Here is a 19,228-nt window from a genome sequence, read left to right on the forward strand (position 1 = left end):
GCTAAAATTTGGTACCATAAGACGGGCAGAAAAGTGTGTTTTTTTAGCAGTTTATCTCGAACATTTTTGGTAGAATAGTGTGAATAGGTGTGTCTTTAGAATCCCTTTTTCATTTCTGAAAAACCTTGTCCACACTCTTCACTTTCAACTCTAATAACTTTTGAAAGGATAGTGCTACTGCTTTGAAAGTTGGCATTCATTATGGACAGAATGTGTTAATGAGGCATGCTTAATTTCAGTTTAATCTAATAATCCCTTCATTGTTGTTACTCTGGTGGTTTACTTCCTATTTTTTGTCCCATTCATTGCACAGCCAGCACGGTTTGGTACAGATTTAAGCACTTGAATAGACACTGTACTTCAGAGCCTCTTTTCTCAGTTCACACTTTTCCTAAGTTTGTGTTTTCTTTCCAATATTTAGATAGATTAGGAGAGTCCATTTGATTTGAGTTATACATCATTTTAAAGCTTAAAGTCTGCTCTTTCAGAATATGGTCTTAACTAAAAATTCATGTCTGGCGACTTTTTGTTTGTTTTGAGGTGCAGGGTCACAAATAGTCATGATGCATAAAAATGTTGATGGAGGTTGTTTCACTTTATGCATTTTATGATTCTTGCTCTCAGGGATACATGCAGAGATTGACGCATGTCTGGCCTGGAAATGCACATTGTACACAAGCTGTGTCTGCTGTTGCACATTCTGTTAATGCGATAGGGATCAATGAACATGCAGTCCCCATGGAGAATGTAATCTGAGCTTTTACCATCATGATTGTACGTGAGACTGTTCGGCAGTTGGCAGAGTGTTGACAAGACATGATACATGTTTTATAACATCATGTGCTCGCAAGGTTCCCCCCCCCCCCCCCCCATGCAAACAATGAGTCAGAAGTTTAAATGTTGCATGTTTTACATCCTTAATGTTGATAGATATAATTGTTTTTGTTTTTTTAAAGCCACTACAATCCTTTTCTTTCATCTTTCAGAGAAATCAATGTGCAAACAAACAAATTCTGCAACAGCTATTACAGTATGCTCCAATTTGGCTTTAAATTTTTATGTACAGGAAAAATTGTATGATGTTCATGACAGCAAGGCTGAACAGAACAAAGATCTTCAAAGACCTACAGCACCTTCAAAGGATTGCTTGTTCAGATAGAAAGAGAGAGGGGGGGGGGGGAAGGGGGAGGGGAGAGCTGCGTTGAGTAAAAGCAATAAGACAAAACACCTCAAAGCAATAGATCTGTAGGACTCCTTGAGACTTGACAACTGCTTTTAACCCTAAAAAGACTGGGCTATTTTGGTAGCTCGAAAGACTGGGGGGGGGGGGGGGGGGGGCTAAAGGGCCCCCCCCTTAAGATCTCGGCCATGGATCGCGCGATTGCCGCAGAAATTTGCACAATGGTAGTGTGCGATGTAATCTACAAGATCGTGTATTTAAATTTTCCGAAATAGTGTTCTTTTATTTTATTTTGATTAATTATGCTAATATATGCGAGAAATCAGACTCTTTGATCTAAATCAATAAATAAAGCTCCAGAAGTGCTCATTTTTGGTCTAATTATTCTTTATGGCATTCTTAGCAAATATACGTGAAAAAAAAATTCGGTATCAAAATTAATTTCTTATTTATTTTATTGTTTCATGAATTTCTAATGTATTTCTGGGCAAGTCCAAGATAAGGTCCCCTCAGAAGGCAAAATTTCATCTTTGCTCAATATTGACATGTTTGGTATCATTTTGAAGCTTATGAGTTGAAGTTTTGATTTCCATGGAGGAAAAAATTATATTACATAAATTTATGCAAATTTCAAGGGCTTCATTTGCATAAATGTGAAACACAGCGTTACGTATGGGACATTTATAAAAATTTATATTAATTCAAAGGAAAGCAAATGATATTTGATTAATATGTGGACATAAGAAGTTCATCAAATAGTTTAACTTGGTATGAAAATTTAGGGATTATGAAAATGATTATGCAAATTAGCTCGTGTCCTATCGTGACATGTCCCATACGTAACAAATTGAGGTCATTTTTTTAGGTTTTTTCTGAAATTGCTAAGGTTATATTAATGCCCTTTTGGAAAGTTCTAATCTATTGTTTAGAGAAATTAAATACCATAGAAAAAAGAAAAAACAGTAAAAGGAATATTTTTTATTAGGCATTGAAATAATGTTACGTATGGGACAAATGCGTTCGGTATGGGACATCCTCATACATAATGCATATGAATGCATGTAGCTAGCTGGGAAGGTCTCTCAGTACACAAATGGTCAATCATCCTGAAGAAAGCATCCCAACATTGTAGCTACTTTTTGAGTTATAGACACTTTAAACAATACATGTTCTTGACTGAACAATTTTCAGAAAGGGGGAGGGGAAAATGGCAAAATACACAATGAAAAATCAGCATTAAAGGGATGGTATAGTTTGTTTTTTTTTTTAGAAATGGGGATTCAGTTTTCAACTTTTAATGAGATGATTGGAAACTAATTATATGAATTACTAAAGAGCATACAATCCTAAGACTAGAGGAATTCAAAGTTTAGTGATGGAGATCCAAGTTGAAATGGTTGTGATATAAATATTTAAACAGAATATAAAGTAAAATGATTTTTTTTTTATTGCAAGTGATACACAAATTGTCCTTATTCAGGTTTCAATAATAGCCACGACAAAATTCATGGGTAATCTACTCGATCACTGGGGTTCCACGCAGCAGGTATTGCTTATTTATAAAAATTAATATTTCTTGTGTCAAGTTGTTTTTTATTGAAACGAAATGGCAAACTGCCCTTCATCAATGGAAGTAAACACCTTCAACTATTCAAGTTTTCAGTAGTAACTATCCTGATAAAAATAGGGCATACATACTCAGGTTGGTCATAAAAATATAGAATATGATTAAATATGATTATGATGGTAAATATTTGGGGAATATTGTTCCCTTGTCAATCTGGATCAGTATTTGAGTAGTGTCAACTGATTCCATTCCAATAATTATGCAAAAATTTGTTTATGGGTATTTTGCAAAATTATTTTGCAAAATACCCATAAACATGTCTTTCCACACACTAAACGAATGGGGGACAAGGGGCATGCATACTCAGGTTGGCCATAAAAATATAAAAATATGATTGAATATGATTAGGATGGTGAATATTTGGGAAATATTGTTTCCTTGACAATCTGGATCAGTATTTGAGTAGTTTCAACTGATTTTACTTCAATAATTATGCAAAATACCCATAAACATGGTTCTTCACACACTAAATGAATGGGGGACAAACTGTCCCATACGTAACTGTCCCATACGTAACACGTCATGTCTGTCTTTAATTAGAACCTGTAATTAGAACTTTTTACCTAATGACACGAAACTTACCTGTGATAATCTTGAGTGTTGTGACTTTCATCACAGTGAGTTACAAGTTGTAGAATGAAATACTTTCAGAGAGTTTTGAGGTTGAAAAAAATGTTCAAAAAAACAAAAATTTTCTGGTCCCATACGTAACGGCACATATTTTCTCTTCTAGAATATAAATGTGAAGGTCATTTTTCTCCATTTTTTGCATGATCATACTTCTTCTAGATATCAATCACCATGATAAAGTTTAATATGGTCAAAAGCCATTAACACTATTTTTCAGGTCATAAAAGTCTCTGAATGTCCCATACGTAACGCGCGTGTTATCTTGGACTTGCCCTTCTTTGTTTTTTCGACCTTTTGTTTTTGTTGTTTTTTTAAACAAAATTTGTGGCAGACACTTTTTGAAGCATAGTACTCCTAAAACAAATTAATTTTAGTCATTGAGAGTAAAAATAAGCATATTCATATGAACCATGTGAAAAAACTCAATTTGCATTGACTTTGTACACAAAGTCACATTTTTGAGCTGTTTTCGGCCTCACGTGCATGTACAAAAAGTTACGTAACTTCAGAACCGCACCCCCGGGCGTCACAAATTTGGTGTCAAAATATGCGGGAAACTCTAAAGAAAAAAGTCATAGAGCATCGCGGCGCGAGCATTGCGTGTTGCAGAGTAATCGCGCGAAATGTCGAGGGGGGGGGGGGCCTAAAAGGCCCCCCCCCCAGTCTTTTTAGGGTTAAAGGAAATAAAACCCATCATGGTAGAAAATTATCTGGTGTGGTGTAAAAGGGCTGTTGAAGTTGTGACCTTTGACATCACTGTAAAGGTGTTCCTTGCTGATGGGCGGTGATTTGGCTCAGACGGTAGCATGTCTGCCTCCAGATGAAAGGACCCAGGTTCGATTCCTGAGTCTAACTGAGCAGTGTTATGTGGCATTCCATCCCCTCTTCTAGTAAGAGGCAAAACACTCTGTCCCTTTATTGCAAAGGACATTAAATGGAGGTCCTGTGTGTGAGTTGACTCGTGAACGCACATAAAAGATCCCACTTCATTCATTCATTCATCACAAAGAGCAAGATGCTAATCTGGTGAAGTGGTCACATATGGTGTACCTACCCACACAAGAAGACGGGCGGAAGATGCCGACCCCTCTGTTTCGCCCCAGGTGGCTATAGCAATAGCCAGCAATTGGTGACGTTGTGCGCCATATTGTGCCAAATGCTGAATGAACTTGTTGCTTTCATATGGAAACCTGGCTGTACACATCTGCTTTTTCCTCCCTTTTTTTTTTGTATGTGTGAATGGAATAGGTGATTGATAAAGACACCGAGCTCATAGGTTTCTAAAGACCTTCAAAAGAGGAAAAAATATCTTGAAGAGAAAGTCATCACTGTCTTTCTCAAAGAGAAAGTAAATTTGCCACAAGTGAAAGGATTGGCACTCAAAGTTGTAAAAAACAAAAAACTTTGCACGACCATCGGGCAAGTGATTAGGAAATGTAGACCGCGTTTAAGTTATCCATCATGGCAGCCCAAGGGCACTATTTGTATGGATCTTGTAGCCTTGATAGCACATCAAACAAAAAGTGAACAACAGCTGAAAAGATGTTATGCCTACTGGTGATGTGACATTTGCTCCTGCAACAATTGCTCTGATCTTATTTTCTCCAAGGACTTATGGGCGGAGTTAGGGTTGTGATAGGCTTTCAGGTTTAGTTTGATACGAGGATTAGAATTATAGGGTTTGGGTCATGTTTGTGGGTAGGTTTTATGTTTGGCTTAGCATGCAGATATTTCATGGGAGCAATTGTCACAGGAGCAAATTGTCATGGAACTGTGCTTAAGATGGCAACGAGAAGAATACAGAGCTCATTAAAGACCTATTCTGCCCTTAAAGGAGAGTTGATCCAAAAGAGAAAGTTGCGGTTAGATAGCTTTGCCTCCATACGGCAACAACATCCTGTCCGGTGCAAGATGCTAGGAATTGGATTTCAGTTTATTTCAGAAACATCTCTCATTTTTTTGTTGTGCTCCAGCATGTGGAAGAATTTTGCCCCCCCAGTAGGTGATTTTGCAGGTCCCAAGTCTTTATGTTTCATTAGGCGTGGTCAGACTGGCAAAAGATCGAGAAGTTTAACATCGCAAAGTCTTTGCGATCTTTTGTTATGCAGTCACACTGGCAGCCAAACTTGGATCAAGAAAGAGTGCGCCATCCGATGGCTAGTGATTGTGACGTAACAATGCACATCTGTTCATGACAATGGCCTCATGCTTAGGAGACACCGCCCACAAACAGATCAAGAAGTTTGTCGGGGATGAGGGAAATATCCTTAGTTGGAGTGGGAAGTTTCACAAGAAGTTTTGCGAGAAGTTTCGCGGGAAGTTTGCGGTCACACTGGCAAAACTTCGAGATCTTAAAGATCGCGAACTTAATCTTCTCGATCTTTTGCCAGTCTGACCACGCCTATTTTGTTTGTACCCTGATGTAGTGAGAAAATCTGATATAACAGTTATAGGTACTGGTAATTGCCATGGTGTTTTGGGTTCTCATTTGAACAAGGTTCCCATTTACTTACAAAACAGGTTGTTGCTTTTTTCTAATACCATGAGGCAGTGGAGTGAAGCTCACATTGTATTAAAGTTTGTTTCGAAGCCTTTGTAATGACTCTTCTCATCTCTTTATCCCATCAAGTCCTTCATGCTGAACGAGTTCACCATCAGCATCCCGCCGGCGGACGATGCGGAGAAGCCCGTCGTCGATGTCCCGCTCCACCTCCCGTTCCTCATCTTCTCCCTAGATGACATCCTGAAAATCATTGCCGGCATCCTCACCCAGCAGAGGATTGTCTACCTGTCACATGACCCTGCGCTCCTTGTTCCAGTCATGGAGGTACGTGGGGTATCTCCCTGAGTGGCAAATGTTTGCAAATAGATCAAATTAAAGCAAATATTTACTTTTTGTCAGGGTTCGTAAACTGTTGCAATCAAATTTATTGGCAGTTTTTCTTGTTGCAGAAATTTGCAAGGCTATTTTGAACATGTACAAAAATGTCTCTGCTACAAGAGAAACTGTTCCCGACAATTAAAACTGTTTACATCTGTGATGCAACTGTTTATGAACTTGATTGCAACTGTTTGCAAATCCTGACAAAACATAAAATTTGCTACATTTGCACATAATCGCCATTCAGTGAGATACCCTCTTATGCGGGATGACCGAATTGAAAATGTAGAGAAAGTTTGCAATGTTGATTGGTGTGATGGATGCAATAGGCTTGTTTACTAAAAACATATTCTAATCCTATGCATGACTTTCTTGCAGTGGTTCTTTGTAACAACCTGAAAGCTTGCCTGGATTTGCCCAACATAGCAATGTCTAATGCATGCAAACTGGACTCCTAGTATTGAAAAGTGTTTTGAGATACAGGTTGATAGAATAGCTCATTACTGCATCAGAGTGGAAGAAACATCAATTGTTGTAGATGTGTTAGTAAACTGATCTGTTGCACTCACCATCGTATGGCCCAACATGTGTAGTTTTCATTTGCCAAGCCCTTTTCATTTCCTCAAAATTTCATCTGTAAGAAGTGAAAGTCGTCAGAAAAGCATAGAACAATAATGTAATGTAGTCACCTTCAGCTTCTGGCCGTTAGATGCCACATATTGATGCCAAATCCTTTAAATTTCCTCGAAACATTTGTGCTGTCTCTTAGTTATCTTATTTTAAGCCCTTTTCATTTCCTCAAAATTTCATCTGTAAGAAGTGAAAGTCGTCAGAAAAGCATAGAACAATAATGTAATGTAGTCACCTTCAGCTTCTGGCCGTTAGATGCCACATATTGATGCCAAATCCTTTAAATTTCCTCGAAACGTTTGTGCTGTCTCTTAGTTATCTTATTTGTGTGTGTGTGTGAGTTTTATTAAAGATGTATTTCCGCCTGCAAAATATGAATTTCTCATCTCTTTGTAGAAATTATGCCCCACTTTCTGTTGAAGGACCTACTTCCCTCTATCATTAAAGCATTGATGACTTCTGTAAAGGGCACAAATTTAAAAGAAGTGTTCCATTTCTGCACAAGAATTCTGTATTTAATTCTGTAAAAGTGCATTTCTATGACTTAATAGTTACAATCTGTGATGTTCCACCTGAAGCAAAGAGACAACAGAGTTTGAAGCCCTACTTTACCCTTTTAACCCCGTTGAGGACGAACTGATTTTGCTATAACACACATTTCCCATAGACATCTGCCCGAGTATACTCGGGACTCGTCCTCAATGGTTTAAGGACTTTTTACATTGTGTACGGCATTGTGGGGCTTTTTGTACCAAATAGCACTCAAGCATTCAAAGGCATAAAGATATATGCACATCAATTACCGGTGTTAGATCAATGTTGATAAGCATTTTGTTCTCCATACTGCCATACAAGAACTTGTACATCCATTTGCATCAAAGACTACATCAGCTGTATGTCAATAGCATGTGCTCCCTTCATAAAATCTTTTCCTATAATTATGTGGTGGTAACAAGGATGTATGAACTGCTTGAAAAAAAAAAAGGAGGACTGCAGAGATTCATAGTCAAATTTCATTGACATAACCAAATTTTAGTAAGATTTGGATGTAATTGGTGGTGTCATCTTATATCTGTTCAATTTCGATCCTTTTTCAGTGCTTCTTCAACTTCATCCTGCCCTTCAAGTGGCCATTTGTCTACGTGCCAGTGGTTAGCGCCCGTCTTCTTGACCTCCTGGAGGCCCCGGGCTGTTTTATCATGGGCTGCAACGCCCAGCACAGGAATAGAATCCACCAGGTGATGTGAAATGGTTGTGTCTTTGACCCCTTAGGGGTCAGAGCACATGAGAGGCAAGATCACCATCAGTAAATGATTGCACAGCTTGTGGGCAAAAGCTCTATTATACGAATAGTGGATGGTCACGAGTGTGATTGTACGAGATTTTGCACGAGGTGAAAGATAGAGGTGCTCTATTCAACGAGGCGAAGTTGAGTTGAATAGTATACAAATGTATGCGCCTCGTGCATGTCGCACCATTGTCAATACTCTCGAGCGCGCCGCACCTTCACTAACGCCACGAAATAATCCTGTGCATTATTTGTTTTATAAAATGGGTCGAAAACTAACAGCATTATTCACGTACCTTTGTGGGTCAATACCAGTCAGCTACATGTAGCACTCGCTCAAAAGTCAAGATGTCCGAAGATGTTCGTCCCAAACATTTACGCACGTCGCACTCGGAAATCCCGCACATAAGTACTGTACGTACATATAAGAGTATACGTACGCCACGTACGTGTTATGCACAACAAAGGCCGCCGGCTGTTGTGGCAGCCCGAACTAGAAGTTGTTTACAGGATTGACAGCGCGTATAGTAGCGCGTGACGCACTTGTAACAACTGATTGAGTGCGCACTGCTAGTGTAAACATTGTGACGTACGTCAGGCCCCGGCCGTGCATTTACTAAGAAATTAATGCACGCACACGTGACTCATTTCAGCGCTTCCAATTGGCTACATTCTTGAACCCATTTTATAATGCGCCTCATCTTTCACCGAGTGCGAAATCTTGTTCCATTACATGAGTAAAGACCATACATCATACACAATGGAAATTGGTGAGGTCAGCCATGCAATATCCATTTTTGCTCGCACAAAATTGCATGACTGACAGAGACAGCGTGCAATTGTACTTTTTAACTACATGTTGCATGATTGACAATCAACCAGTTGGATAGCTGCATTCTTTGTAGGTGCTGTATAATGGATGAATGAAAAGCATCTATTTGTGGAAAAAAAACAACGAAGACCACCTAACAGTGCAGAGCTGCCAAGTCTCCCTCATTCTACAGGAAGCTCTCTGAAACTTGAACAAATCTCTCCATGTCCCAAGAAAATGAAATTGAAAAGAAAATCCTGATTTAGAGAATTTGTTTCACCTATAAAGAAAACATGTGCTGGAGACAAAATACATGTCTCCATGTTTGCCTTTTTGGAACCCCAGTGAATGTTAGCACCCTTGACAATGCGGTATTATGTGTGTTCTTGCATAGGCACAAGATATTGTGGCTAAGATCTATTTAACAATAGTGGCGAGAATAGTGTTCAGATCTTTAAGGGCCCGTATAGGTTGCTTCTTGGCATAATTTTGACACAGATTCATTGTCCGTTACTTACAATGAATTCATTTACTTTGAGATACTTTCCAAATTTAATTATCAATGTATCTAATGATGAAGGAAATTGAGTAGTATGGTATTGTCAGCTTTTCCCAAGATATTCTTGAGTAGACTTCAATACTATTGTACAGTGGTGGTTGATAAGTCTCAACATCAAAAATGTACTTTAGCAAATAGAGGCATCAAACAATACTTCCCTCTTATATTTTTTCTTTACTTTTTCTGTCGTTGATAAATCTTGTACATTTTGAGCTTGTGTCCACATAATGTGTAGTCATATATTGATATTGAACATACACCTTATAAAGCAATTAGCTGATGAGTTAACTGAAGATTGTGAAGATTTCTTCTTCTCTATAGCTCTTTTTAATAAATTTTAGTGGTAGTACGTTGCTTGTTAGGGATGGATATAAACATTCATAAAATGTCTAACTCTACTGTTATGTGTAGCATTATATATTTCTGTTTCTTTCCTTGGCTTCCAGATCGAGGGTCTGATGATTGCGGACATTGAGAAGGGCATTGTTCATGAGTGCTCCACCTTATCGGTGCCTAGACTCCCAGAAGGGCCAGCTGAGGGGTTTAAAAAGCAGTAAGCATGCTTAAAGTTTGTTTGTCCCTTTTGCAATCCTTAATATTTGATTCCTTTCATAAGCTGGTATATTGTACTGGTAGGTAATTCAGACCTTTCCTCAGAATGATAAAAGTGGAAAAAGCTTTATGATGGAGGAGGAAACAATATTACGGTAAATGTGGAAATTTTTACAGAGTTGAAATTTTTGCGCATTTGGCGCAACCAGAAACTAGCGCGAAAATAAAAGCATGCGAATATTTTTGCTTTCCATATACTGTGGTAGTTGATGTGTAGATGATGTAGAATTAGAAACACGCGAAACTCGTCTTACTTGGCAGAGCGTGAAAAGTTACTCATGCAAAAATATTCACTTTTGCAGTATACTAGATTTCAAGTGAATTTGTTCTGACCCTGAAAAAATTCCAACCATATTCTTGCTACAAAAGGGGAGCGTATTCTCGAGTTACATGGGGTTATGTATTCATTTCTTTCATAAAAACTCTGAACTTTATTACTGTAAGATTTCATACATGATGCTGAGAGATACTATTCTTCAACCTTGCAAAAATTTTGTGATGTTTGCGAAGGGGATGTATATGACCTTTGAACCCCCCCTCCAAAAAAAAAAAAAAACGAGACATGAAAACTCGTCACATTGAGGACGAGTTAGGTGATACGCTTGTGGTCATCAGATGACGGTCATCTGCGATCGACAAAGAAAAGAATGTGATATAGGCACCTTGAAAATATATTGAGCGTGCATGCCAAACCGTTTCTGTAACCACTCGGCCACGGGTCATCCACGGAAATGGTAAGACAAAAAAAAAATACACACAACAATGTATAGATATAACAGGGGGAAAGTCAATGCCCACTCAACTATTAAACGTGGCCGTGTGAACATCTATTGCATTGCTAGACGGAAAAGCGGCCTTGTAACGACTGAGGTCGCTATGCCATTTCTGGCAACTTGGGAAAAATACGTCCCGCAGACATAAAACCTATAATCGGCTGGTTTTTGATACCTTGCCTTTAATCACGCACGTGTGCAACCTTACGTCTCTGAGACGTCGCCTTTAACCTCTCAGTCATACGTCTCGACGAGAAAATATGAGGAACGTAAACTTATATGTGAAAGATGACTCAGGAATCGTTTCGTCCATCTTCCATTCTCATTTTCAGTTTTATGCTGCAAAATACTCAACCTGGTGAGAAGATAAAAAAAAAAAATAATAAAATGTATGATTACTGCAGCTTATTGTCTCAGCTACAACATACTTAAGTTTCAGAGGAAATCAAAATCAAGTGAGGTAAAGGTGCTCGAGCGTTATCGAGTCAATGCATGGATAAAAAACAAAAATCCCCTTTCATAGACATAACGTACAATCTTCGCTGATTTCGATATCTCGCCTTTAACCATACCTTCTAGCATGATGACGTCATCAAATTAGAAAATAACGATATGGACTTGAAAGTTGTTCAAAGTATAACATATTCATCGTACGTTGTCAGTTTGCTATTGACATGACGATCGATCACATGAACATGAGGCAGCTATTAGTACCTGTATGAAATTATTATAGGCATGGTTATCAAATTCCCCTAAAATTTCCTTATAATTGCTTTATTTTTACACACAGTTAAGCTATCCCTTTAAACTCGTCACAGTTTAATTAGGATCATTAACATCATACATTAGTACCATATTCAGTTCCATAGCTGATCACGTTTGCTAATTAATTAAGATTAATTGTCTAGAATGTGTCATATGGCCAACCTGTATACACACGTACACACACACACAATGCTAAATGTATGTATCAAACCTCTGTGACACAACTTTGAACTAACTGTAGGAATTATCGCTGTACTTATCATCTATACTTTTTATCACTATCTGAAACTCCACAAAAACCACTAATTGACAAATAATCATCAATACAGAAGACTGACTTAAAGGAACAATTCAAATACCTTTTTTACAATGTATAGCTTGTTCTATGTATAAATCAGCACAAAGTAACCACAACTACATTGTGTTACTGAATTGATATGAACAAATTTCATTTTATTATAATATTTTAAATCAGTTTGAAAAGCCCAGCCTGCAAAATTTTGCAGCAGTCGAAGTAATGCAGTCTCCAACGCAAAACAAAGGGATACTATGTGAGTGTGTGCGTATAGTTGTGTTTACATGCGAACGTGATTTCTACATGGACGAAGGTCTAGTACTCCATTGAAGAAAAATCAAATTAAAAAAATAATTATTTTCTTTCGTGCTCTTGTGAGATTCGAACCCGTACGTGTGCAACCTCACGTTTCTGAGACGACGCCTCTAACCACTCGGCCATACGTCTCGACGAGAAAATTAGAGGAACGTAGATTTATGTACGTGAAAGATGAATCAGGAATCGTTTCGTCCACATTCCATTCTCATTTTCAGTTTTAAATTGCAAAATTGTCAACCTCATGAGGAGATTTCAAAGAATAAAATGCATGATTACTGCAGCTTATTGTCACAGCTACAACATACTTAAGTTTCAGAGGAAATGAAACAAAATCAGCTGAGATAAAGGTGCTTAAACGTTGTTAAGTCAATGCATGGTTTAAAAAAAAACTCACCTCCCATAGACAATACACGTAAACTTGTCCGATTTTGCGTCTTTACCTTTAATCACAATTTAAGGTATGATGACGTCATCAAATATCAAAAGCATGATATGGACTTAAAAGGCAAATGTTCAAAGTACAACATATCTGAATTTGGGATAATATTGAGCTTAAACAACAGAGATACGAGTAAATGAATGACAGAAACAGTACCTCAAAAAAATTAATTCCACTTTTTTGATTTCAGATGATGATATATGACGTCATGAGTTTTCCTGGCAATATTGGTACTTGAAACGTTATTTCCAATTCATATGCTTTTGTAATATGCAATAGAAATATAGGGTCAATGGACGATTTAAAGAGCTATGCCGAAATAAACAAAGACATGTTTTTTCACTATATTTGCAGAAAGACGCGCGCGCGGAATTTCAACTTTGACGCCAGTGCATTTCTTTGTTATAGGTCAACATCGATCGGAAATCAATGGATATTGTTACTCAAAGTATCAGGAATCCAAATCAGTTGAAAAAAATGCATTTTCATGTTGCTTACGCCCTCTGCGCGCGAAATTGCGCGGACGGACGCGCACGCGAGAAAATGTTTGAAACGCTTAAAATTGTCTGAAACTTCGAGATTTCCCATTGGGAAGTCGTTTTGAGCCTTTTAAAATTTTGACGCGCGCAAACGCGCGCGTAATGAAGACCTGGGTAACTAGCGTTAAAAAGTAAGATAGAGCGTGACCTGACCTTTATGTCCACCGAAAATGATACAGAAATGATATCCAGTTATGAAGTTATGATCGATCATGTGACAAGGTCCGAAAATCACTAAATGGCGCCTAGATGACGTCATAGATATGTTACTGTCATGAAAACCTTATTGTGGCTAGATTTTGTCATGAGACATGTTGACTGAAAATGTCATGTTATTCCGTAATATCATTGTTGAGATATTGACGACACAAAATGTGGCAGAAAGAAAGAAGAATAAAAAAAAAGAGAAATTTTGACAATCACAATAGGTGATACGCTGATAGCGTATCACCTAAAAAGACTAGGAAAAGTCATGATAATTTAAGTAGCAGCAATGTGGTATTGTGGATGGGGTTGTGGCCTTGTTAGAAGGAGGTTGCGGGTTCAGTTCCTGTCTAATGCAGATACTTCCTTTTACAAGATATCTGACTGTCTCTATCCCTCTAAACTCAGGTCAGGGTGTACATGTATGAATGGCTCCCAGTAGGTGCAAGCTGTTACTTTTTTGTTATGCCTCCGCAACGAAGTGGCCGGAGGCATTATGTTTTCGGGTCGTCCGTCCGTCCGTCCGTCCGTCCGTACGTCCGTACGTCCGTACGTCCGTCCGTACGTCCGTCCGTCCCGTTTTGTTTTTGTCGATATCTCAAGAACCGTGTGGTGGTTTTACATCAAACTTGGTATGAGGGTATATCCTTGGGGGATAATACTTTGTGTGGATTTTAGGGTCACAGGGTCAAAGGTCAAAGGTCACAGGTTATTTTGTGAAAAAAATTGAAATTTCATGTTTTTCTCCATATCTCGCAAATGGTTTAAGGTATCTTCATGGAACTTAGTATATATGCTTGTACTGATGGGCAGTGATTATGTAGGGAAGTTGGGGTCGTGGGTCAAAGGTCAGGGGGTCAAAGGTCAAGGTCAACTCCTCAAAATATCACTACTTTCCTTAGAATGCAATATGCCTGAAGGTTTTTTTTTTTTAAACTTGATGTATGGCATGTATTACCCAATATATATTTTTGGGGAAGTTTCTTGCCAAAAGGTCAAAGGTCAAAAGGTCAAAGGTCAAGTGAAAGTGCTAAATTGCACTTTTTCCTCCATATGTCGAAAGTAACTCCAGGTATCATCATGAAACTTACATATTTATGCATGTTCAACCTAACAGTGATTCTCTTTGGAACTGTGAGGTCAAAGGTCAAAGGCCAGGTTTAGATAATGCTATTTTCCCATTTGATACTGAAATTATACTTTTCCTCAATACCTTGAAAATTACTCAATGCATAAACTTATAAAAGGGTCAAAAGTCAAGTAAAAATCATCAGTTCCCCAAATACCTGCACTCTGACATTTTAATCATTCATCCAATTGAACCTAGTTCTAGGAAAGTGAACATTCAGCACATTTGTGTCAAACCTGTCCTTTTAATATTTTGCCAATTGTGTGAAACTGTCATCACACATTGTCAAGACATTGTACTATAGACCTATTAGGAGAACCATGCATTATGGCGGAGGCATATCAGTAGCCGTAGCGATATGTCTAGTTTATCAGTAATTACTTTTTGGGTTTTTTTTTCTCTGTAGGTGATAATGCATGTGTTTAACATGAAATGTGTGTGTGATTGTGTGTTTTTGTTTTGTTTTTGTTTTTTGCAATTTGAGTTGATATATTAATTCTTCCCATGTTTTAACCGAGTATGATTTTGCCAGCAATTGTTATTTATTTATTTTTTATGTGCATTAGTACACTTTTTGATATGCAAAAGTTGACAGTCTTTAGTTCAGTGTACCTGGCAGAGCTCACTCCTTTGTGCAAAGTGTAGAATGATGAATATATCAAAACAACAACAATAACAACAACAACAACAATAACAACAACAACAACAACAACAACAACAACAACAACAACAACAACCCACGAACAAAAATGTACCATGTGCGTAGTTGACTGCTATTTTGGTACTAGAAGTAATGCATTTTATTAGCGGTTGACACAGTAGTGTGGCCCCACACATACAACCTACAAGTGTCATTTTCTGAAGCGAACTCCTGATATAATGAGGAAGTAATACATCATTTCTGATTCACTAGATGTCAATCATTTTACTCGCAATTGCAGTCACAGTTGACTCATGTGATTGCTCAATCAATAGTGATCAGGTAACAACCTGCGGAAAATTTGTGCAGTAAGTGGTTACTATATGGACTTCACCTAGGCTTTAACGATGAGTCGATTGTGGCAGTCATGTTTGTGTTGCTCAGTGTCTCAAAATATCAGTACTTTCTGAGTGACCTACTTTATTTAGGTGTTGCTGTTGTCTTGTTTTGTTGGTGTTGTATTGATGTTATTATCATTTTCCTGTCATTCATTATAATGAAATTAACCTCCGCGTTTTTTCCTGTTGATCAAAAATAACTGGGCTGAAATATATAATTGGCCTGTGTTAGCCTAATTTTGTACACTTGCATTTGGATCACTATCAAGAATTATGCCCCTCAGGTGCTGGCCTCATTATCAAAGTTGAGTTTTTCTATTGTGAGCCAGATCTAAGTTGAGTGTAGCTTTTATTCTTAGCGCCCTATTTAATCATGTGTGCCATCATGCTCTATTCAATGGTTTCAATCATATGATATACTGTATTTTTGGAACATCTGAGAATATTTAAACTCATCATTGTTTACAATCATGTAGTCTTTTCTTCTCTTGGTCATGTTGGAAGATGAATCTGTGCAACAATATGTACGTGGGCTGAGGACTCTTTCCCTCCATACCCACACACAACATATACATTCATGTGCTCATTTTTGCTTCAAAAGATTTCATGAGAAAATTAGATAAAAGATAAAGATTTGAGAATCAGCTAAACCTGAGATTTAGCAGATGTTCCTCTCCAAAATGAAGAACAAGATAAAAGGCAAACTTCCCCTCTAAATACGTTCTCATTGGAAGATACACTTCATTTGGAAGAGGTATATGAAATGAGAGTAGTGAGACATATTTGTAGAAATTCTAGAAGAATTTGATGAATGTGTCAAATGCAGACATATACATGTAGGTACCTTTAGCTGATCACAGCATCATTCCTGCGACAAATGCTAAATTTACTTCGAAATGACTTTTACTTTACCATGATCATGTTTGTGTTGTTTTGCCAATTTTATATAGTAACATTTTAGTCAAATGCCAGGCTTACCCTGAAAATAGTTTCCCATTTGCTCTCATTTGTCTAAGTTTGCTCATATTTTAAGAGACATGTCAGTGCATTTTCATTGTTTTTATCCAAAAGAAATCAATCAAGACTTCAGTTCTTCTTTGGGAGAAACCTATACCAAAAAAGGAGACTGACATTTATATATGCAGTCATCCGTCTTCATTTCAGACTAGTCTTTAATTGTATCATTTCATTTCATTCATTTTATTTCATAAATCTATTTCAGCACAGCACATGATACTGCTAACATGGCTGTTCTTCCCCATGTCTGTGCATCACGAGGTAAAATGACATACTACAAATCATATATACATGATCATTACACATAAAAGTATAAAATATATACACTACATAGAATCAAGCAAAATTAAATAAAGCAAAAAAAAAAACAACCAAACAAACAAACAAAAAACAAAACAAAAAAGCAAAAGACAAAAAAACAAACAAAATCAAATCAAAGTATACTTAAAAATGTGTCTTTTATGGTACACCCCTACTCAGGTTCTACCACGCCCGGGCCAAATACTATGAGCTGGCCACGCTGGGCAAGAGTGTGCCCGCCACCCTGGAGATGGAGCGGGCCCGGCGGCAGAAAATGGACCGGCAGTTTCAGCAGGAGATCCAGGAGTCCTTCCTCGAGATGCTCGTCCTCATCTTCCGGTAAATAATTAAGCCTTTGTCTGCCAAGGGGTCAGATTTCACACACAAACCTATGGATTGGAAATTACTGTACACAACAAATATTTCGCGAGGTTTTTATTTTCGCGAATTTCGCGAGTTGGGTGCTATTCGTGAAATTAAAGACATGCTGAAATATTGACTCTTCTCCCGATGTGAGTGTGACGTACGCATGTACATTTCTTCGTTCAGTACAGGACTCCAAGATCGCAAATTTAACCACTTTAGAAAATTTAGACTCGCGAGATATATGGTGTATACAGTAATGTAACATACAGAGGGTTAAAGAAAGAATAGATCCAATAAGATTTCATATTAGGACTCCCTCATTTAACGTCACATGCTCATAACAGCCATGCTTATCAAATAAAAGACACGTTTTATTCACGTTTCAAAGATAAACAAAACAAAACCTCCTTAATAACAGTCATTGTATAGACTGAAGAGTATGATTAACCACCTCCCCAGAAAAAAAAAAAATGAGAATAATCCAGCAACTGATTGTATCCTTACTACCTAACCTGTATTACATGCACTATTGTCACCAATTGAGACTTTGCGGAGCATTGGAAATAACTTATATTTGTCCTGCACATACAGTAAACTAAGATGTAACAACATTAAAATACCTTCATCCCATTCTGTTCTGTTTGTTTTTCTGGGTAGCGAGTTGCCTGAGTTTATGAGCATGGACCAGCGCTGGTTCAAGCTGGACGAGTTTGTCGCCTCCCGGACGGACGAGGAGCGGAAGTTCTACGACGAGGTGGTCCACTCGCAGATCTTCAAACCCTTCCGGGAGGACCGGCTGGACCAAAAGAAGGACTACTACACCCAGATGGAGAAGAGGATTCGCCCGCCAAGTCTTAACGTGTCTGCGGTGGTAGACCAGAGCAGGTGAGTGTGAATGCACAGAGTGATATGGTTTACAGACTTGTGACGACTCCCTGCAGATATGCACATGTAAACAGTTTTTGCTACATCACAATTTTATAGTATCAGGTTTATGGTTTCATAAGGATTAATCATAAGAGTAATCTTACGATAGATGCCATTCAAAAAAAGTTACTCTTGATCTGTTATTAAACCTGTGCCTTACACTGTAAATGAAGCATAGGTATCTTATGTGACACAGACTTATGATTATTGATCGTACGCTAGATTCACTAAGTTACACTCAGTAAATGGAGCATAAGATCAGTCGTAGCTCTCTATGAAACAGGCCCCAGGGCTCTGAAAAATTCAGTAAGATATAAAGTTAGATGCTGGGGAGAGACAACAGCTTGCTGTATCAGGTTTTTTTTTGTAGCAATGGTGTACCTTCATACCAGCATTTTATTCATTTGAATGTTAAAGATCCGGTAGCGTGGGGAGACATGGGTGGCCCATTTGAATCAATCTTCATCCGCTGCCTGCTTGGGTACATTTGAAAACCACAAATGGCGCATGTCAACCAATATGTGCATTGAAGCATGGTTCCATGACATTTGCTCCTGTGACAATTACTCCCACGGAATATCTGCCTGCTATTAAAGCCAATCATAATTTCTACCCACAAACATAACCCATACCCATATGCTAATCCTCACATCAAACTAGACCTAAAACCCTATCACAACCCTAAACTTTACCCTAACCCTAAGTCCTTGGAGAAAATATTACCAGAGCAATTGTTGGAGGAGCAAATGTTGTGTCACTTGAAGCATTATACTTGTAATGGATTGACTCTAGTTGACATTCTTCAGCTGTGTGTTTACAAACGTACTTTTATAAAGATCAGTGATAAAGCTGTATCAAATTTGCTGTAAGGATTCTTGAATATATCCCTGCCGGGCCTCC

At 38.0% G+C, this 19,228-nt stretch overlaps 1 protein-coding gene across 1 annotated transcript in view; it reads left to right on the plus strand.

Annotated features, from left to right (window-relative positions):
- Nucleotides 1-6,066: 6,066 nt before the first annotated feature.
- The window catches only part of LOC139714638 (DENN domain-containing protein 3-like), a gene marked incomplete at its 5' end in the record, with an annotated part of 39,394 nt that continues 26,232 nt past the window's right edge, over nucleotides 6,067-19,228 (plus strand). Inside the window, 5 exons of the mRNA XM_071626318.1 lie at nucleotides 6,067-6,264; nucleotides 8,046-8,186; nucleotides 10,053-10,159; nucleotides 17,216-17,374; nucleotides 18,059-18,286. Coding sequence (XP_071482419.1) covers nucleotides 6,067-6,264; nucleotides 8,046-8,186; nucleotides 10,053-10,159; nucleotides 17,216-17,374; nucleotides 18,059-18,286 — 833 coding nt within the window. The remainder of the gene's footprint in view (nucleotides 6,265-8,045; nucleotides 8,187-10,052; nucleotides 10,160-17,215; nucleotides 17,375-18,058; nucleotides 18,287-19,228) is intronic.

Source organism: Diadema antillarum, unplaced genomic scaffold, assembly GCF_040938485.1.
Source record: "Diadema antillarum isolate AM-2024a unplaced genomic scaffold, OU_Dant_1.0 seq00002358_RagTag, whole genome shotgun sequence".
Lineage (NCBI taxonomy): Eukaryota > Metazoa > Echinodermata > Echinoidea > Diadematoida > Diadematidae > Diadema > Diadema antillarum.